The 23,074-nt window shown below is 41.6% G+C and overlaps 1 protein-coding gene across 1 annotated transcript; it reads right to left on the reverse strand.

Moving 5' to 3' along the window:
- Window positions 1–4,197: 4,197 nt before the first annotated feature.
- LOC135507312 (scrapie-responsive protein 1-like) lies at window positions 4,198–17,511 on the reverse strand. The gene is made up of 3 exons (XM_064926878.1): window positions 17,183–17,511; window positions 5,872–6,129; window positions 4,198–5,179 (listed from the first exon to the last, which is right to left on the reverse strand). The coding sequence occupies exons 2-3, from the start codon at window positions 6,117–6,119 to the stop codon at window positions 5,125–5,127; spliced, it is 303 nt and encodes a 100-aa protein (XP_064782950.1). The 5' UTR covers window positions 6,120–6,129; window positions 17,183–17,511; the 3' UTR covers window positions 4,198–5,124.
- Window positions 17,512–23,074: the final 5,563 nt, after the last annotated feature.

Consider the following 23,074-nt stretch of genomic DNA (forward strand, 5'->3'; position numbering starts at 1 on the left):
CAGTAATAAAGGTGAATGATCATGAAATTAAACTATAATTTACCAAAATAATAATAATATTAAGCCAATCAGATTTGAGCAACAACATGCGCCGACATTTGAGCTAGATTTCAAATGCAATGCAAATAACATGTATGTATTCATGTAAAGGTGAACAACTTTTTCAATATTTCAGACAGTGTTACAACGTTACTACAGAAAGACCCCACAAATCCATTGATACATTTTGCCTGAGCTCTTATACATGCTCAAATGTTTCCATGTGCAAGTGTCCATCTAGCCAGTGAGAAATGTAACAGCAAGCTCCACCATAACCGTAGAACAAGAGCACAAAGGCCAGCAGGGGAACAGCTGTCAGCTGCGTGCAGATGCGACCCCAGTGTGCTCCCACGCTTTGTGTTGTACTACCGAGCCGCAGACATTGTAGCAATGTCTCAGCAAAATAAAGCCACGCCACGCGACTGAAGCTTTTTTTTTTCAAACAGTCTTAAATCAGGATATCATTGCAATATTGGCCTAGTAGTAGCTTTATATAGCCTAGTTAAGCCTATAGCCTAGCCTAGTGTTGCAGCCTGGTCTCATAAACTAGACGTAACATAGTATATGTAAATCCGGTCACTCAAATTAGTATGATATGTTACTTTTGGTATGCTTACATAAGACACATTTTTGCGAAGGCAAAAACGGGTAGGGTATAATGCGAAAGTCTAGAAACCCAAAGGTTGTGAGTTCAAATCTCATCATGAATAATTTCAGCATTTTAGCTAATTAGCAACTTTTCAACTACGTACTACTTTTTAGCTACTTTGCAACTACTTAGCATGTTAGCTAACCCTTCCCCTAAACCCAACCTTAACCCTTTTAACTAACCTTAACTTTATCCCTTTAATCTAACTCCTAAACGTAACACTAACCCCTAGCCTAGCTAACGTCAGCCAACTAGCTAACATTAGCCACCTAGCTAGAATTCATAGCATATCATATGTATTGCATATTCATTTCACAAATTCATAACATATTGTACATTTGCATTTGTTAAATATAATATGAATTGTAACGCGTAACAAACATATCATACAAAATGGGTGATGGACATCCACAAATTAATACATACCATACGAAAATAAACATATCATACCAAATAGAGAGTACAGAATAATACATAATGCTCTGAGACCAGGTTGCAGCCAGCATGATACATTTCCCCAAATCGATCAGTGCAGCAATCATTACTACAGACAAGTTTGTATATTCTCACAAATTGATGTACATTATCACAGCATCAATGTGTGTTTGCTAGCTACTGTCTCAATATCCTTAGCTGTAATTTCAGATAGACCTACTAGGCAACATACCGGAGCTATTTTGATGCATCAGCAATAAATGTATCCATTTTATAACTAATTAGTCCAGGTGTGTGGCGAGCTCGAGCTTGGTCGTCTATTGTTGTGGTCAGCTTTCTAGATTTACTACGTTAAAGTAGTAGTCCAATGTCTAAATCATTTATGGAAAACTTCTCCTTGCTCTACACTCTTAGAAAAAAGGTGCTATCTAGAACCTAAAGGGGTTCTTCGGCTGTCCCCATAGGAAAACCCTTTGAAGAATCCCTTTTGGTTGCAGTTAGATCCTTTTTGAGTTCCATGTAGAACCCTTTACACAGAGGGTTCTACATAGAACCCAAAATAGTTCTACCTGGAACCAAAAGGGGATCTACCTGGAACCAGAAAGGCTTCTCCTATGGGGACAGCCGAAGAACTCCTTTGGAACTACTTTTGTAAGAATGTAAGCCTAAAAGAAACCTATGGCACTTCTCTTGAAAAATGAAAAGGGCCTACTTTGTTGATAGCATTAGCAATTTTCAGCCATCTTCACTGTTGTTCTCTCAGTCAGGCTGCTTCATGGTAGAAACTAGGTGGTAGCCTATACAGTTACAACCTGAAGTTACTTTTTTGTAGCAGGTTAGGAGAATTTATGCAGCAGGTCAGGATAATTAAGTTAGCAGGTTAGGGGACTTAGGAAAGGTTAGAAAAAAGTTTAGAGTTAGCTATAATGCTCTGCTAACCGGTTATGCTTTTGAAAAGTAACTTCCGGTCGTGGCTGTACTCCATCAAGCCACAGCCCTGCTTCATTCCTCCTGTTCTGTTTTGCATTCTCACAGCCAGGGCCTCAGCGGAACTGGAGCAGTTCAGCTCAAACCGGTTTAAGTGTGTCAGGAGGAGAAAAAAGTATACAGTGTTGTTGGGGTTTTATGTCAAGATTTATTGTGAGTGTCTTTTCTCCTGCAGGCCTCAGCTGCTCAAGTGTCAATGAGGCTGAGCGTCCATGGTGCCACTATGTTGAATGCCGCCATAGCAGCTGCACTTGGAGAGGAAGATTCCTAGAAGGTCCAAGGATCTCCCAGTACAGTAAAGTTTTTTATTCTCATTCCATAGCACCAAAATAGTAGTATGCTTATGTTATGACATGTAGGCCCTTGTTTACGCTTGCCAACAAGTGACTAACATGAATTATAATAAGGTTGGTCCTTACATTTGTCCTATTTCACACATGTACAAGTGTGTATTATACACGTGTACATTGGAAATTCGCTCTTTTTTTTGCATATCCCACTCCCCCCGAGTCAAACTTGGAGCGTGGGGTCACAGCCAAGGATAAGCCATTATTGACGAAAACCTTGGAGCAATTAGGGTTAAGTGCCTTGCTCAACGGCACAGACAGATTTTTTATCTGGTCGGCACAGGGATTCAAACGAGTGACCTTTCGGTTACTGGCCCAACACTTTTAACCGATAGGCTACCTGCCACCCCAGAGGCCTACATCAGTAGTTGGGCAAATTGGAAAGTCACAATTAAGCACTATTAAAAAAAAAAATTGTCAGAGGTGAATTTGTGGCTAACTTATAGTAAATGTGGACAAATAGTATACCAAATGGTTAGATATCAAATGAAAGATAAGGCCACAAGACAAAAGATGTCAAGTAGATGCTCAAGGTTTCCTTTCTAGCCTCACCAACACAGCCATTCTCACCCAGCCCCATAGTGAAAGCACATAGCCTCACAAGCAAAAGGAGCTGACAAGACCATCAGCATTAGCATAAAACTGTAAGCCCCCCAGTTGTTTACCAAATGGGCCCAACTGACAAAACACCCTTTCACATACTCACTGGACCCGAGATCCTATTCATACTGGATCCTCATTGTGGGAAGCAGATGACTTTATCCACAGGGTGTCAACATAGGTATTAAAGGTGGCAGGAGAGTGCAGGCTCGATTCTTCTCCAATTACCATCCTCAGTGCTGAGTTTTTCGCACGAGTTACATTGCAAACAGTGGATTGATTTGTCTCAACTTGTGTATGATTTTAGACATAGGGGAAAAACAGACAAGCAGTTTATGGGTGGTTTATGTGTATTCACTTTGAACTGAGGGCTGGCGCAGCGGTCTAAGGCACTGCATCTCAGTGCTTGAGGCGTCATTACAGACACCCTGGTTCGATTTCCAGGCTGTATCACAACTGGCTTTGATTGGGAGTTCCATAGGGCGGCGCATAATAGGACCAGCATCGTCCGGGTTTGGCCGGTGTAGACCGTCATTGTAAATAAGAATTTGTTCTTACATTTACATACATTTAAGTCATTTAGCAGACGCTCTTATCCAGAGCGACTTACAAATTGGTGAATTCACCTTCTGACATCCAGTGGAACAGCCACTTTACAATAGTGCATCTAAGCCCAGTTAAATAAAGGTAAAAAGTATATATATATACACACATATATATATATATATATATATATATATATATATATATATATATATATATATATATATATATATATATATATATATATATATATATATATATATATATATATATAATGATGAAATGCATTTGTGCGATTTGACATCCTTCACTGTGGGCCTATTCTACAGTTACTAGAATCTATTATCAGCGACTGTACAGAATAGGAGAATAACAGTGAATCCGTGAATACAATCCTACCCTCTCAAGTGCCTTAATTCAGTTTGTTTACGTAGAGCAATCTCTTCTAATTACGACAATATGAATCAGTGAAGTTTTGCAACTGACTGACAAAAGCAAGTTTATCAACAACAAACTGAAACATAACAAGCTCACAAAGGAAACATGAGGAAACCTAAGGTGGTTTCATGATACAACAAGTAAGGCCTGCAGGCAAAATAACACTCAAACCGATCTGTTTATTAATATTCTCACATACAGTGTTGTAATTGACATAAAATCATTGGATAAGTACAGGGAGATGTCATGGAGCAGTAGAACAACTTGTTTAAACAGCTTCACCGGTCTAGGTGATCTGTAAGTGCTATGTTATTCACATTTTAGTCATTTAGCAGACACTCTGATCCAGAGCGCCTTACAGTTAGTTAGGCCTAGTGACACACACAATACTATAATCCTTTTGCAAAGACATTTACAATGCAGTTGTACAGTCTACTTGTTTCAGCCATGTAAAATCATGCTTCATAGACTCATCACAACATCACATTTTATGATCCTGCTGACATTTACGGCATTTAATAGCCTTGAATATAAAATGCCATGTCTCTCAAGAATGGCATACTATTAACTATTGAATTATATTTTTTTGATGTGCACACTTCGTGGTATTACTGTACTACGACTATTGCCAAATAGTGAGATCTGTTTACGTTTGGGTGTAGATAATGGGGAGTGTCACATCATTGCAAATGCCAAATGAAGGGTCTGCCAAGTCAGATATACAAGTGTTGAACTGTAGCCTTGGCAAAGGAGGGACACGGGCTGCATTTATTGAATTGTCTTAACAGATAATAAATATACTGGGTGCTGTATTTGAGACTGAAAATAATGCATTTTATTTGTAGGCCCAAGTATTGTGAAAGATGGGCCTCTTTTTCCCAGCTTCAAAGCTTGTGCTTTTGTTTTAGCTCCAGCCTTCTGAACTTGTCGTTGTTGTAGCTGTCTCCAAGTGAAGAATGAAATGCATGTAATTCTGTAGTCCGGAATGGATGGGCCCATCCCCCTTGGCCCCATTTACTCTTTGCTCTTGTTTCAATTCAGAAGTTGCACCGTTCGTGTTCACTGTTCATTCAAACGACTGATGGCTCAGATGGTTTTGCATGGAATTATAAAGGAGATTTTGGGTCCAAAGAAGACATCCCTGGAACAACATTAAAAAAAAATAAACATGTGTTTAGTATTTTGCCCTATTAGCCTGGAATCCAAGACTATGGTAAACTGTCCATGACTTTCTAGTGGATGGACCATGTGGTTCAGGAGAGAATGGCCTAGTTAAAGAAGGAAGCGTCTAGTCAAGAATGGCATTATTTTCAATTGATAAACTGATAAACTGTGATTGCAAACTGATAAGCTCCCTGTATCTGTTTGATTTCCAGGCATATAGTGCCTCTTTAAAGGAAAAACTATTGTCTGTAGTCAACAGCTGACTAAAAACAGAGCCAAAATGCATAGGCCTAGCCGTAGTGTATTTGCATTACATGAGCAAAGGCCATGATGTAAAAACAGCACCAATTACCTTTTAACTGACCAGTGAAACAAAAGTCAACTCCACATCACAGCTCACTGCACGGCAGCAGGAACATGTGCCTGACTGTATTAATAGGTTGCTTATGATAATCACAATGTAGGCAGTGTTCACTGGGCAGCCTGTGACTGGATCCAATTCGTTTCCAACTATAATTGGCTCCTAACTGCCCGCCGGCCTCTATTCGGCCTCCAGTACACATAACAGCACCACAGAGCCGTCCACTGTTCCAGAACTGTATTAACATAGACTGTATATGTGTGCTGAACATGGGCGCCGCCTACTGGAGGATAATGGAATTTCTGTACCTTGGGCAGCAGAGGAGCTCACTGAAGTTACAGTAGCACACCATGTCGCATTTGTTGCCCTCCCAGAAATGGTTCTGCAGGGAATCGATGGGTCGCATGGTCGCAACTCCGTTGGAGATGCCAACATTGCGACAGTCCCTGTCCTTCAAGACTTTCTTGTAGCAGGACCAGCGGTTTGATGGAATGGCCTCGCTGCCCATTGCCAACAGTCCAACCAAGAGAATAGCAGCAATGAGTAGTGCCTTCATTTTGATCAAGCTGTAAATAGGACAACATAATGTTTATAATTGGTTAGAATGTCTCCAAGGTCACCCCAGTCATTAATATATAAATACGTTTTAACATTAACTACAAATCCAACCCACAAAAAAAATATATTCCCGTTAGAGCCACAGGCATGGTCTGAGTTCTAGTGAGATTCAGAGGGGGTGGAGGGACATTTTTTGAAAGTTGAAGTTCATTTATTGCATTTCTATCAAATAAAGCAAATCTAAAATGCTGTTTGGAGAAGAGCAAATACAGACAAATATGTACCCAGCCAACATGTAGCCTGTTAGTTCTACAATTTGCCACTACACATTAACTCAGTACCAAGATGAAAACCTTCAATATGTACAGAGGGATCTGTTAGAATATTTATTTATTTATTAACAAAACACAAACAAATATGTTTGCTTTGCAGAACTTTTTATTGCAATGTCCTGCAATTCTACACATTTTGCTTTGAGCTGTGGAGAAATGTTTGCAGTTTAAAAGCTCATTTCCTGCAATTGTACACACTTTGCCATGACTTATGCCATGTTAAAGATGTACATTCCCACACATAGAGGACCTGCGTGGTTCTGGTACCGGTTCCGACCAACACTTTTGTTTATAAAATTGATCTGTGGACACCATAGATCGAAAAGGCTTGCATCGAGTGGTAACGTAATCATAGCAACTCATTAGTGTATCTCCTCCACCTGTGTGATTTAGGACAGAGAGGAAGACATTGGAAACACATTGGAAAGAATTAACACAAAAACAGAGCAAACTAGAATGCTATTTGGCCCTAAACAGAGAGTACACATTGGCAGAATACCTGACCACTGTGACTGACCCAAACTTAAGGAAAACTTTGACTATGTGCACACTCAGTGAGCATAGCCTTGCTATTGAGAAAGGCTGCCGTAGGCAGACATGACTCTCAAGAGAAGACAGGCTATGTGCACACTGCCCACAAAATGAGGTGGAAACTGAGCTGCATTTCCTTACCTCCTGCCCAGTGTATGACCATATTAGAGACACATATTTCCCTCTGATTACACAGATCCACAAAGACTTCGAAAACAAACCCAATTTTGATAAACTCCCATATCTTCTGGGTGAAATACCACAGTGTGCCCATCACAGCAGCAAGATTCACGACCTGTTGCCACAAGAAAAGGGCAACCAGTGAAGAACAAACACCATTGTAAATACAACCCATATTTATGCTTGTTTATTTTCCCTTGTGTACTTTAACCATTTGTACATTGTTACAACACTGTATATATACGTAATATGACATTTGTAATGTCTTTATTGTTTTGAAACTTCTGAATGTGTATTGTTTACTGTTAATTTTTATTTATTTAACTTTTGTATATTATCTACCTCACTTGCTTTGGCAATGTTAACACGTTTCCCATGCCAATAAAGCCCCTTGAATAGACTTGAAGAGGAATAGAGATGCCAAACTCGGCAGAAAGATGTCTTCTTTCAGTAGGTGGCGTTTTTTCGTTGTTTCGCCCACCAAGCAGAGTTTTTGTATGAAAGTCAATGAGAAAGTGTTCAATTTGGTCAACCAAAAAATGTATGGCTTATTTGCTACAGTAGGTTTATTTAATCCAATAATAGTTTCCTAATGCTTAAATTGTTACGAGTGTACTGATAAGTAGGGCATGTGACATCCCGGCAATTTTGAGAAAAAACACTTTATATGGTTGTTGTCTCGAGATGGCTGTGCATATTCATTGAATGAGGCCAATAGTGGAGCGTCTGTCTCCATTGAATACAGGCAGTTGACGTCAACAACCCTCATCTAATTTTCAAAAGAGATAACAATATTTAGATGTATCCACCAATCCAAAGAAAGAATAGGCGGGATCTAGATGGCACACTATGCCGCTTTGTGGACAACGACTTCCATTGTTAGGACAGCGAGACGTGTCTTGTCAGTATATCCACAGGAACAATGGTTGCCCTCTTGAAGCATGTGGGAACAGCAGACTGGGATAGGGATTGATTGAATATGTCCGTAAACACACCAGCCAGCTGGTCTGCGCATGCTCTGAGGGCGCGGCTGGGGATGCTGTCTGGGCCTGCAGCCTTGTGAGGGTTAACACGTTTAAATGTTTTACTCACCTCGGCTGCAGTGAAGGAGAGTCCGCATGTTTTCGTTGCAGGCTGTGTCAGTGGCACTGTATTGTCCTCAAAGCGGGCAAGGATCAACAAAAGGCAGGGATCAACAAAATGGAGTCGTGGTCAGCTTTTCCGAAAGGAGGGTGGGGCAGGGCCTTATATGCGTCGCGGAAGATAGAATAGCAATGATCCAAGGTTTTGCCAGCCCTGGTTGCGCAATCGATATGCTGATACAATTTAGGGAGCCTTGTTTTCAGATTAGCCTTGTTAAAATCCCCAGCTACAATGAATGCAGCCTCAGGATGTATGGATTCCAATTTGCAAAGAGTCAAATAAAGTTAGTTCAGAGCCATCGATGTGTCTGCTTGGGGGGGAATATATACGGCTGTGATTATAATCGAAGAGAATTCCCTTGGTAGATAATGCGGTCGACACTTGATTGTGAGGAATTTTAAATCAGGTGAACAGAAGAATTTGAGTTCCTGTATGTTTTTGTGATCACACCACGTCTCGTTAGCCATCTTCTTACCAGAAAGATGTTTGTTTCTGTCGGCGCAATGCATGGAGAAACCAGCTGGCTGCACCGACTCCGATAGCATCTCTCCAGTGAGCCATGTTTCCGTGAAGCAAAGAACGTTACAGTCTCTGATGTCCCTCTGGAATGCTACCCTTGCTCGGATTTCATCAACCTTGTTGTCAAGAGATTGGACATTGGCGAGAAGTATACTAGAGAGTGGTGCACGATGTGCCCGTCTCCGGAGTCTGACCAGAAGACCTCCATTGTTCCTGTTCCCAAGAAAGCTAAGGTAACTGAGCTAAACGACTACCGCCCCGTAGCACTCACTTCCGTCATCATGAAGTGCTTTGAGAGACTAGTCAAGGACCATATCACCTCCACCCTACCTGACACCCTAGACCCACTCCAACTTGCTTACCGCCCAAATAGGTCCACAGATGATGCAATCTCAACCACACTGCACACTGCCCTAACCCATCTGGACAAGAGGAATACCTATGTGAGAATGCTGTTCATCGACTACAGCTCGGCATTTAACACCATAGTACCCTCCAAGCTCGTCATCAAGCGCGAGACCCTGGGTCTCGACCCTGCCCTGTGCAACTGGGTTCTGGACTTCCTGACGGGCCGCCCCCAGGTGGTGAGGGTAGGCAACAACATCTCCACCCCGCTGATCCTCAACACTGGGGCCCCACAAGGGTGCGTTCTGAGCCCTCTTCTGTACTCCCTGTTCACCCACGACTGCGTGGCCACACACGCCTCCAACACAATCATCAAGTTTGCGGACGACACAACAGTGGTAGGCTTGATTACCAACAACGACGAGACGGCCTACAGGGAGGAGGTGAGGGCCCTCGGAGGGTGGTGTCAGAAAAATAACCTCACACTCAACGTCAACAAAACTAAGGAGATGATTGTGGACTTCAGGAAACAGCAGAGGGAACACCCCCCTATCCACATCGATGGAACAGTAGTGGAGAGGGTCGTAAGTTTTAAGTTCCTCGGCAAACACATCACAGACAAACTGAATTGGTCCACCCACACAGACAGCATCGTGAAGAAGGCGCAGCAGCGCCTCTTCAACCTCAGAAGGCTGAAGAAATTCGTCTTGTCACCAAAAGCACTCACAAACTTCTACAGATGCACAATCGAGAGCATCCTGGCGGGCTGTATCACTGCCTGGTACGGCAACTGCTCCGCCCACAACCGTAAGGCTCTCCAGAGGGTAGTGAGGTCTGCACAACGCATCACCGGGGGCAAACTACCTGCCCTCCAGGACACCTACACCACTCAAAGTTACACCACTCAAAGTTACTGGTTAGTTGAGGTAATACGTACAGTTGAAGTCTGAAGTTTACATACACTTAGGTTGGAGTCATTAAAACTTTTTCACGCCACAAATGTCTTGTTAAAAACTATAGTTTTGTTAACAAACTATAGACATCTACTTTGTGTATGACACAAGTCATTTTTACAACAATTACAGACAGATCATTTCACTTATAATTCACTGTATCACAATTCCAGTGGGTCAGAAGTTTACATACACTAAGTTGACTGTGCATTTAAACAGCTTTGAAAATTCCAGAAAATTATGTCATGGCTTTAGAAGCTTCTGATAGGCTAATTGACATCATTTGAGTCAATTGGAGGTGTACCTGTGGATGTATTTCAAGGCCTACCTTCAAACTCAGTGCCTCTTTGCTTGACATCATGGGAAAATCAAAAGAAATCAGCCAAGACCTCATAAAAAAAATGTAGACCTCCACAAGTCTGGTTCATCCTTGGGAGCAATTTCCAAACGGCTGAAGGTACCACGTTCATCTGTACAAACAATAGTATGCAAGTATAAACCCCATGGGACCACGCAGCCATCATACCGCGCAGGAAAGAGACGCGTTCTGTCTCCTAGAGATGAACGTACTTTGGTGCGAAAAGTGCAAATCAATCCCAGAACAACAGCAAAGGACCTTGTTAAGATGCCAGAGGAAACAGGTTCAAAAGTATCTATATCCCCAGTAAATCGGGTCCTATATCGACATAACCTGAAAGGATGCTCAGCAAGGAAGAAGCCACTGCTCCAAAACCACCATAAAAAGACAGAATACTGTTTGCAACTGCACATGGGGACAAAGATCATACTTTTTAGAGAAATGTCCTCTGGTCTGATGAAACAAAAATAGAACTGTTTGGCCATAATGACCTTCATTATGTGTGGCTCAGTCGGTAGAGCATGGCGCTTGCAACGCCAAGCGTCGTGGGTTCGATTCCCGCTGGGGCCACCCATATGTAAAAGTAGTGGCCCCAGCCGACTTGTAAGTCGCTTTGGACAAAAGCGTCTGCTAAATGGGATATATATTATGTATGGAGGAAAAAGGGGGAGGCTTGCAAGCCAAAGAACACCATCCCAACCGTGAAGCATGGGGATGGCAGCATCATGTTGTGGGGGTGCTTTGCTGCAGGAGGGACTGGTGCACTTCACAAAATAGATGGCACCATGAGGAAAGAAAAGTATGTGGATATATTGAAGCAACGTCTCAAGACATCAGTCAGAAAGTTAAAGCTTGGTCGCAAATGGGTCTTCCAAATGGACAATGCCCACAAGCATTGTGGAAAAATGGTTTAAGGACAACAAAGTCAAAGTATTGGAGTGGCCATCACAAAGCCCTGACCTCAATCCTGAAGAGGTGTAGCAAGGATCGGACCAAAACGCAGTGTGGAAAGTGTCCATGTTTTAATAGAAAAGACCGAACATGACACAAATAACAACGTGACAAGGAAACAAAACAGTCCAGTGTGGCACAAACACTGACACAGGAAACAATCACCCACAAAATACCCAAAGAATATGGCTGCCTAAATATGGTTCCCAATCAGAGACAACGATAGACAGCAGCCTCTAATTGAGAACCAATCTAGGCAACCATAGACTTACAAAAACACCTAGATAGGAAACACCCCCATAAACATACAAAACCCCTAGAGAAGACAAAAACTCATACATCACCCATGTCACACCCTGTCCTAACCAAAATAATAAAGAAAACAAAGAACACTAAGGTCAGGGCGTGACACGATTACATTGCACTCTACGAGGAGACTGCGTGGCAGGCTGACTACCTGTTATGCGAGTGTAGCAAGGAGCCAAGGTAAGGTACTTAAACGTATCTTATTAAAAACAATCGATCTTAACATATTCACTAGTTAACTACACATGGTTGATGATATTACTAGTTTATCTAGCTTGTCCTGCATTGCATATAATCGATGAAGTGCCTGTTAATTTATCATTGAATCACAGCCTACTTCGCCAAATGGGTGATTTAACAAGCGCATGTGTACCTAACCATAAACATCAACACCTATCTTAAAATCATTACACAAGTGTATATTTTAAATCTGTATATTTAGTTAATATTGCCTGCCAACATTAATTTATTTTAACTAGGGAAATTGTGTCACTTCTCTTGCATTCTGTGCAACAGAGTCAGGGTATATGCAGCAGTTTGAGCCGCCTGGCTCGTTGCGAACTGTGTGAAGAACATTTCTTCCTAACAAAGACAGCTAACTTTGCCAAACGGGGGATGATTTAACAAAAGCGTATTTGCGAAAAAAGCACAATTGTTGCACGAATGTACCTAACCATAAACATCAATGCCTTTCTTAAAATCAATACACAGAAGTATGTATTTTTTAAACGTGAATATTTAGTTAAAAGAAATTAATGCAGGCAATATTAAACTAGGGAATTTGTGTCACTTCTCTTGAGTTTGCAGAGTCAGGGTATATGCACCAGTTTGGGCTGCCTGGCTCTTTGCAAACTAATTTGCCAGAATTTCACGTAATTATGACATAACATTGAATGTTGTGCAATGTAACAGCAATATTTAGACTTATGGATGCCACGGAACGGTTCCATACTTCACTGAAAGAATAAATGTTTTGTTCTCGAAATGATAGTTTCTGGATTTGACCATATTAATGACCTAAGGCTCATATTTCTGTGTGTTATTATATTATAATTAAGTCTATGATTTGATAGAGCAGTCTGACTGAGCAGTGGTAGGCAGCAGCAGACTCGTAAGCATTCATTCAAACAGTACTTTACTGCGTTTTCCAGCAGCTTTTCGCAATGCTTCAAGCGCTGTTTATGACTTCAAGCCTATCAACTACCGAGATTAGGCAGGCAATACTAAAGTACCTATTAGAACATCCAATAGTCAAAGGTATATGAAATACAAATGGTATAGAGAGAAATAGTCCTATAAAAACTACAACCTAAAACTTCTTACCTGGGATTATTGAAGACTCATGTTTAAAGGAACCACCAGCTTTCATATGTTCTCATGTTCTAAGCAAGGAACTTTAACGTTAGCTTTTTTACATGGCACATATTGCAGTTTTACTTTCTTCTCCAACACTTTGTTTTTGCATTATCTATATCAAATTAAACACGTTTCATTATTTATTTGAGACTCAATTGATTTTATTGATTATTTATATTAAGTCTAAAAATAAGTGCTCATTGTTCATTCATTATTGTTGTAAATGTCATTATTACAAATATATATACATAAAAATCGGCCGATTAATCGGTATCGGCTTTATTTGGTCCTCCAATAATCGGTATCGGTATTGGCGTTGAAAAATCATAATCGGTCAACCTCTAGTTAGGATGCTCTCGGTGGTGCAGCTGTCGAATCTTTTGAGGATCTGAGGACCCATGCCAAATCTTTTCAGTCTTCTGTGGGGGAATAGGTCTTGTTGTGCCCTCTTCACGACTGTCTTGGTGTGCTTGGACCATGTTAGTTTGTTGGTTATGTGGACATCAAGGAACTTGAAGCTCTCAAACTGCTCCACTGCAGCCCCGTCGATGAGAATGGGGGCGTGCTCAGTCCTCTTTTTCCTGTAGTCCACAATCATCTCCTTTGTCTTGATCATGTTGAGGGAGAGGTTGTTGTCCTGGCACCACACGGCCAGGTCTCTGACCTCCTCCCTATAGGCTGTCTCATCGTTGTCTCTGATTAGGCCTACCACTGTTCTGTCATCGGGAAACTTAATGATGGTGTTGGAGTCGTGCCTGGCCGTCATGAGTCATGAGTGAACAGAGAGTACAGGAGAAGACTGAGCACGCACCCCTGAGGGGTCCCTGTATTGAGGATCAACGTGGTGGATGTGTTGTTACCTACCCTTCAGGGGTCCAGTTGCAGAGGGAGGTGTTTAGTCCCAGGGTTCTTAGCTTATTGATGAACTTTGAGGGCATTATGGTGTTGAATGCTGAGCTGTAGTCAATGAATTGCATTCTCACATGGGTGTTCCTTTTGTCCAGGTGGGAAAGGACAGTGATTGCATCATCTGTGGATCTGTTGAGGTGGTATGCAAATTAGAGTGGGTCTAGGGTTTCTACGATAATGGTATTGATGTGAGCCATGACCAGCATTTTAAAGCACTTCATGGCTACAGACGTGAGTGCTACGGGTCGGTAGTCATTTAGGCAGGTTACCTTAGTATTCTTGGTCTGCTTAAAACATGTTGGTATTACAGACTCGGACAGGGAGTGGTTGAAAATGTCAGTGAAGACACTTGCCTGTTGGTCAGCACATGCTCGCAGTTCATGTCCTGGTAATTCGTCTGGCTCTGCGGCCTTGTGAATGTTGACCTGTTTAAAGGTCTTACTTACATTGCCTGCGGAGAGCGTGATCACACAGTCTTCCGGAACAGCTGGTGTTCTCATGCATGTTTCAGTGTTATTTGCCTCGAAGCAAGCATAGAAGTAGTTTAGCTTGTCTGGTAGGCTCGTGTCACTAGGCAGCTCTGGGCTGTGCTTCCCTTTGTAGTCAGTAATGGTTTGCAAGCCCTGCCACATCTGGCGAGCATCAGAGCCAGTGTAGTACGATTGTATTGACGCTTTGCCTGTTTGATGGTTTGTTTGAAAGCAGCAGCTCTAGCCTTTAGCTCAGTGCGGATGTTGCCTGTAATCCATGGCTTCTGGTTGGGGTATGTACGTACAGGCACTGTGGGGACGACATCATCAATGCCCTTATTGATGAAGCAAAAGACTGATGTGGTGTACTCCTCAATGCCATCGGAGGAATCCCGGAACATATTCCAGTCTGTGCTAGCAAAACAGTCCTGTAGCTTAGCATCTGCTTCATCTGACTATTTTTTTATTGATCTAGTCCCTGGTGCTTCCTGCTTTAATTTTTGCTTGTAACCAGGAATCAGGAGGATATAATTATGGTCAGATTTGCCAAATGGAGGGTGGAAGAGCTTTGTATGCGTCTCTGTGTGGAGCAAAGGTGGTCCAGAGTTTTTTTCCCCCCTCTGGGTGCACATTTGTTTATTTGCGTTGTTTGTAACTTATCAGCCACCACTATGCTTGAAAATATGGAGAGTGGTACACAGTAACGTGTTGTATTGGATTTTCCCCAAACATAACACTTTGTATTTTTAGGACAAAAATGAATTGCTTTACCAAATTTCTTTGCAGTATTACTTTAGTGTGTTGTTGCAAACAGGATGCATTGTTTTGGAATATTTTCTTCTGTACAAGCTTTTTTCTTTTCCCACTGTCAATTAGTGTCAGTGTGACACTGTCAATTAGTGTCAATTAGTGCCACACTGTCAATTAGGTTAGTTGATCCATCCTCAGTATTCTCCTATACAGCCATTAAACCCTGTAACTGAAGTCCCTGAGTTGTTTCCTAAGTTTGGAAGGACACCTGTATATTTTTAGTGACTGGGTGTATTGATACACAATTGAAAGTGTAATTAATAACTTCACCATGCTCAAATGGATATTCAATATCTATTTTTTTATTTTTTATTTTATCCACCAATAGGTGCCCTTCTTTGCGAGGCATTGGAAAACCTCCCTGGTCTTTGTGGGTGAATCTGTGTTTCAAATGCACTGCTCAACTGAGGGAGCTTACAGATAATTGTATGTGTGGGTTACATAAATGAGGTAATCATTCAAAAATTATGCTAAACACTATTATTGTACACAGAGTGAGTCCATGCAACTTAATAGGTGACTTGTTAAGCACATTTTTACTCCTGAACTTATTTTAGGCTTGCCATAACAAAAAGGTTGAATAGTTTTTGACTCAAGTCAGTTCAACTTTAAATATTGTATTAATTTGTAAAATAAAAAATATATAAGTCCACTTTGACATTTTAGGGCATTGTGTGTAGGCTACTGACAAAAAAAATCCAAATTGTAGAAATGTTAAAGTCAGGCTGTAACTCAACAAAATGTGGAAAAAGTCAAGGGGTGTAAAAACGTTCTGAAGGCACTTTAAGTATGACCCTGAGTCACATAGTGTTATGATGTTGTTGATTGTAGAATTTGATCCTAGCATAAGTTGGACATCCTCTATAACATTTTTCAATTTGCAACAATAGTGATACTGGACATAAATATTGCATTTGTCTGTTATTTCAAAGATTGGTGGATATATACAGCCTATTTTCTATGTCGCTTATGCCACTAAATAATTCAACCTTGTGCTTTAAATAGATTCAATATTATTTGCATTTAAATTATATTACCATTACCCAATTATTGCAAAGATTTCCTCGGTACAATGATTGCAGTCTTATAAACTTCAATACTGTACATTGCAGTTATAACTAGTGCTAAGCAATTAACCGAAATTTTGGTTAAATTATTTGAATTCCATTTCGTTCGTTTTTTCTGTGAGGTCAATGCACGAATTGCAGTTTCTCGATAGATAAGTCAGATCCAGCCTGAACTGTGTGATGTAGTAGGGAGTTGTAGTTTCCAACATGCCAATATCCTACATATTTCAGAGCGTAAATCGTATTAATTAACTCCAATGACCACAATCCACTGCGCATCTACTTGTCCTGTCTATCTTTCTTTTGTGACTGCTAAAAATATAAACCGCAGAAGAATGCGCGATTGTGATGGGATTTAGAGAGCAGCTGATGCTTGACAGGGTATCGCTACCTGAAAAACATTGATCTAAGTGATTTATAGTTCGTGTTCAGTCATAAAAGTATGCCTTATTTACTCTGAAGAGATACAAATTAGTGATTTTGTCAGACAGCATATCCAGTAGCTCTAAAGAGATGAGATGATGACTTGGAATTAAATAATACAATCATAAAATAAAACAAATGAAATATACACAATAACTGAAATATGTTATTAAAGTAATGTAAATATACGATGGTTAATAAGTGATGAGCAGTAATGTGCAGTCACTACCATCATGGTACTTTTATTCATTGTTGTATTCTATGTTACAGCATTCAACCCAAATAATCGAAAGCAAAATCGAAAACTATTGATTCTTTATTAATAATCGATTTATAATAATTAATGCTCCCCATCATTATTATATTTCCAATTACATAACATTATCAGCTGATTAAATTAGCACCTACCTTATTTAGTGCTCTCCTCAGGAACGGCAGTAGCTTCTGACCCGTTTTCATTGGGTACATTTAGTAAGTATAAAACAGAAAACAGAGGAGTCTTTATCCCTACTCTACCCCATGCTAAGAGTATGACCATCTCTCCCCTCTCTCCTCTCAGCCTGTAAACCAGAGAAATAACCAAGGGCATTGATTAAGTCTGCACTCTACACAAGCACGACAATAATGCCATGCTTACATGCCAGGACGGTACAGGGCTAAGAGAGGAGGCCAGCATTGGGGAGTGATCCAAACCAAACCTCTCAGTCTCAGACAGATTTAGTTCATATATGCTGTGGAAAAGTACATGAACGGGTCTGAATCATGGTTTTACAGTCTAGCGGACAAGCAGCGTTTGTTCACATCCAGAATAACGTATAACACCACTTTAGCAGGCTTGAAGTAGTAGGCTATATTTTTAGTAAATGTGTTTTCAATGTGTTTTTATTTTATTTTAATTGGTTGTATATCAGCCATTTTGCATTTCAATAGACAACCATCCAAGAGCGAATGAATGAATGCCTGATACTGAATGTTGCCTTTCACTGAAACTCTATAAAGCATCTGAATTGCTGTGAGTGTTGCGATCAGATGTGGTGGATGTTCGTACTGTTTAAATGGAGTGTCTGTCTGGGTATAATGAAATGCACGTGATGCATGCAGTAAATGAACCAGTTGGAAGGGAAATGCAAGTTTCTCTATAGCTGTAACCTTTGCCTTGACTTGGCTCCTTTCCTTGTTGACACGCAGAGGAGCTCCACTGACTGCTAATTGAGCTGGTTGGCTGTGAAAGTATCCTTCACAGCCGAATGTAATCATCTACTTCGTGTGTTAAATCAATTGCTTCTTATTGGATGGCAGCACAGTTTTATCCATTGCAGTTTCCACTTTAAACAAATCAAGCGGTATTTACTTTGTGTTGCACAGCTACCGAAAACTGAGAAATGGCCTTTCTGGCTCTGAAAGCATACATACTCAATAAATGATGGCATTTTGCAGTTGATGCTTAATCAAATCAAATCAAATTGATTTATATAGCCCTTCTTACATCAGCTGATATCTCAAAGTGCCGTACAGAAACCCAGCCTAAAACACCAAACAGCAAGCAATGCAGGTGTAGAAGCACGGTGGCTAGGAAAAACTCCCTAGAAAGGCCAAAACCTAGGAAGAAACCTAGAGAGGAACCAGGCTATGAGGGGTGACCAGTCCTCTTCTGGCTGTGCCGGGTGGAGATTATAACAGAACATGGCCAAGATGTTCAAATGTTCATAGATGACCAGCATGGTCAAATAGTAATCACCACAGTAGTTGTCGAGGGTGCAGCAAGTCAGCACCTCGGGAGTAAATGTCAGTTGGCTTTTCATAGCCGATCATTAAGAGTATCTCTACCACTCCTGCTGTCTCTAGAGAGTTGAAAACAGCAGGTCTGGGACAGGTAGCACATCCGGTGAACAGGTCAGGGTTCCATAGCCGCAGGCAGAACAGTTGAAACTGGAGCAGCAGCACGGCCAGGTGGACTGGGGACATCAAGGAGTCGTCATGCCAGGTAGTCCTGAGGCATGGTCCTAGGGCTCAGGTCCTCTGAGAGAGAGCAAGGAAGAGAGAATTAGAGAGAGCATACTTAAATTCACACAGGACACCGGATAAGACAGGAGAAGTACTCCAGATATAACAGACTGACCAGAGCCCCACCGACACATAAACTACTGTAGCATAAATACTGGAGGCTGAGACAGGAGGGGTCAGGAGACATTGTGGCCCCATCCGATGATACCCCCGGACAGGGCTAAACAGGCAGGATATAACCCCACCCACTTTGCCAAAGCACAGCCCCCACAGAGGGATAACTTCAACCACCAACTGAGACAAGGCCGAGTGTAGCCCACAAAGATCTCCGCCACGGCACAACCCAAGGGGGGTGCCATCCCAGACAGGAAGATCACGTGAGTGACTCAACCCACTCAAGTGACGCACCCCTCCTAGGGATGGTATGGAAGAGCACCAGTAAGCCAGTGACTCAGCCCCTGTAATAGGGTTAGAGGCAGAGAATCCCAATGGAGAGATTGGAACCGGCCAGGCAGAGACAGTAAGGGCGGTTCGTTGCTCCAGAGCCTTTCCGTTCACCTTCACACTACTGGGCCAGACTACACTCAATCATATGACCTACTGAAGAGACAAGTCTTCAGTAAAGACTTAAAGATTGAGACCTAGTCTGCGTCTCTCACATGGGTAGGCAGACCATTCCATAAAATTTGAGCTCTATAGGAGAAAGCCCTGCCTCCAGCTGTTTGCTTAGAAATTCTAGGGACAATTTGGAGGCCTGCGTCTTGTGACCGTAGCGTACGTGTAGGTATGTATGGCAGGACCAAATCGGAAAGATAGGTAGGAGGAAGCCCATGTAATGCTTTGTAGGTTAGCAGTAAAACCTTGAAATCAGCCCTTGCCTTAACAGGAAGCCAGTGTAGGGATGCTAACACTGTAGTAATATGAATAATTTTTTGGGTTCTAGTCAGGATTCTATCAGCCGTATTTAGCACTAACTGAAGTTTATTTAACAAAAGCATGGATTAATTTTTTTGCATCATTTTTGGACAGAAAGTTTCTGATTTTTGCAATGTTACGTAGATGGAAAAAAGCTGTCCTTGAAACAGTCTTAATATATTCGTCAAAAGAGAGATCAGGATCCAGAGTAACGCCAAGGTCCTTCACAGTTTAATTTGAGACGACTGTACAACCATCAAGATTAATTGTCAGATTCAACAGAAGTTCTCTTTGTTTCTTGGGACCTAGAACAAGCATCTCTGTTTTGTCCGAGTTTAAAAGTAGAAAGTTTGCAGCCATCCACTTCCTCATGTCTGAAACACAGGCTTCTAGCAAGGGCAATTTTGGGGCTTCACCGTGTTTCATTGAAATGTACAGCTGTGTGTCATCTGCATAGCACTGAAAGTTAACATTATGTTTTCGAATGACATCCCCAAGAGGTAAAATATATAGTGAAAACAATAGTGGTCCTAAAACGGAACCTTGAGGAACACCAAAATGTACAGTTGATTTGTCAGAGGACAAACCATTCACGGAGACAAACTGATATCTTTCTGACAGATTTGGGTTTCCAATCTCTCCAAAAGAATGTGCTGATCGATGGTATCAAAAGCAGCACTAAGGTCTGGGAGCACGAGGACAGATGCAGAGCCTCGGTCTGACGCCATTCAAAGGTAATTTACCACCTTCACAAGTGCAGTCTCAGTGCTATGATGGGGTCTAAAACCAGACTGAAGCATTTCGTATACATTGTTTGTCTTCAGGAAGATTCGATATAGGCGGATAGTATTTTATATTTTCTGGGTCATGGTTTGGCTTTTCAAGAGAGGCTTTATTACAGCCACTTTTAGTGAGTTTGGTACACATCCGGTGGATAGAGAGCCGTTTATTATATTCAACATAGGAGGGCCAAGCACAGGAAGCAGCTCTTTCAGTAGTTTAGTTGGAATAGGATCCAGTATGCAGCTTGAAGGTTTAGAGAATGATTATTTTCATCTGTGTCAAGAGATATAGTACTAAAACACTTGAGTGTCTCTCTTGATCCTAGGTCCTGGCAGAGTTGTGCAGACTCAGGACAACTGAGCTTTGGAGAAATACGCAGATTTACAGAGGAGTCCATAATTTGCTTTCATATGATCATGATCTTTTCCTCAAAGAAGTTCATGAATTTATTACTGCTGAAGTGAAAGCCATCCTCTCTTGGGGAATGCTGCTTTTTAGTTAGCTTTGCGACAGTATCAAAAATAAATTTAGCATTGTTCTTATTTTCCTCAATTAAGTTGGAAAAATAGGATGATCGAGCAGTAGTGAGGGCTCTTCGGTACTGCACGGTACTGTCTTTCCAAGCTAGTCGGAAGACTTCGAGTTTGGTTTGGCGCCATTTCTGTTCCAATCTTCGGATGCTTGCTTCAGAGCTTGGGTATTTTCTGTGTACTATTTTCTGTTTTGTGAGTAGCAGAGCAGTATTACTATTGCAACAACACATCATCAGTAGGGTAAAACTAACCTGTCTCACAACGGTCTAATTCCAGCTCACATTCCCTATTAGTGGGTGAACAATCCAACGCTTGGTGAATTCTGCTTCATAATGATCAGAAGCTAGTTTCTTATGACAAATGTTTTTTGTTTTTAGGGGTGCAACTGCATCTAGGGTATTGCGCAAGGTTAAATTGAGTTCCTCAGTTAGGTTGTTAACTGATTTTTGTCCTCTGACGTCCTTGGGTAGGCAGAGTGAGTCTGGAATGGCATCAAGGAATCTTTGGGTTGTCTGAAAATTTATTGCATGATTTTTGATGCTCCTTGGTTGGGGTCTGAGCAGATTATTTGTTGCGATTGCAAACGTAATAAAATGGTGGTCCGATAGTCCAGGATTATGAGGAAAACATTAAGATCCACAACATTTATTAAACGGGACAATACTAGGTCCAGAGTACGACTGTGACAGTGAGTAGGTCCAGAGACATGTTGGACAAAACCCACTGAGTCGATGATGGCTCCGAAAGCCTTTTGGAGTGGGTCTGTGGACTTTTTCATACTAAAATCTCCAAAAATTTGAATATAATCTGCTATGACTACAAGGTCCGATAGGAATTCAAGGAACTCAGTGAGGAACGCTGTATATGGCCCAGGAGGCCTGTAAACAGTAGCTATGAAAAGTGATTGAGTAGGCTGCACAGATTTCATGACGAGAAGCTCAAAAGACTAAAACGCCATTTTTTATTTTGTAAATTGAAATTTGCTATCGTAAATGTTAGCAACACCTCCGCCTTTGCAGGATGCACGGGGGATATGGTCACTAGTGTAACCAGGCGGTGAGGCCTCATTTAACACAGTAAAGGTCAATCACATCAAGATTATGATCGGTGATTAGTTCATTGACTATAACTGCCTTTGAAGTTTTGGATCTAACATTAAGTAGCCCTATTTTGAGATGTGAGGTATCATGATCTCTTTCAATAATGGCAGGAATGGAGGAGGTCTTTATCCTAATGAGATTGCTAAGGCGAACACTGCCATGTTTAGTTTTGCCCGACCTAGTTCGAGGCACAGACACGGTCTCAGTGGGGATAGCTGAGCTGACTACACTGACTGTGCTAGTGGCAGACTCCACTATGCTGGCAGGCTGGCTAACAGCCTGCTGCCTGGCCTGCACCCTATTTCATTGTGGAGCTAGAGGAGTTAGAGCCCTGTCTATGTTGGTAGATAAGATGAGAGCACCCCTCCAGCTAGGATGGAGTCTGTCACTCCTCAGCAGGCCAGGCTTGGTCCTGTTTGTGGGTGTCCCAGAAAGAGGGCCAATTATCTACAAATTGTATCTTTTGGGAGGGGCAGAAAACAGTTTTCAACCATCGATTGAGTTGTGAGACTCTGCTGTAGAGCTCATCACTCCCCCTAACTGGGAGGGGGCCAGAGACAATTATTCGATGCCGACACATCTTTCTAGCTGATTTACACGCTGAAGCTATCTTGCGCTTGGTAACCTCTGACTGTTTCATCCTAACATCGTTGGTGCCGACGTGGATAACAATATCTTTATATTCTCTACACTCGCCAGTTTTAGCTTTAGCCAGCAGCATCTTCAGATTAGCCTTAACTTCGGTAGCCCTGCCCCCTGGTAAACAGTGTATGATCGCTGGAGGATTTGTTTTAAGTCTAATACTGCGGGTAATGGAGTCACCATTGACTAGGGTTTTCAATTTGTCAGAGCTAATGGTGGGAGGCTTCGTCGTCTCAGATCCCGTAACAGGAGGAGTAGAGACCAGAGAAGGCTCGGCCTCTGACTCTGACTAGCTGCTTAATGGGGAAAACCGGTTTAAAGTT

This window comes from Oncorhynchus masou, chromosome 21, assembly GCF_036934945.1.
Source record: "Oncorhynchus masou masou isolate Uvic2021 chromosome 21, UVic_Omas_1.1, whole genome shotgun sequence".
Classification (NCBI taxonomy): domain Eukaryota; kingdom Metazoa; phylum Chordata; class Actinopteri; order Salmoniformes; family Salmonidae; genus Oncorhynchus; species Oncorhynchus masou.

Coding starts and splice junctions, on each gene's coding strand:
- LOC135507312 (XM_064926878.1), bottom strand. CDS start 6,119: ATGAAGGCACTACTCATTGCTGCTATTCTCTTGGTTGGACTGTTGGCA. Junction 5,180..5,871: donor GAGCTCCTCTGCTGCCCAAG/GTACAGAAATTC, acceptor ATGTTGTTCCAG/GGATGTCTTCTTTGGACCCA.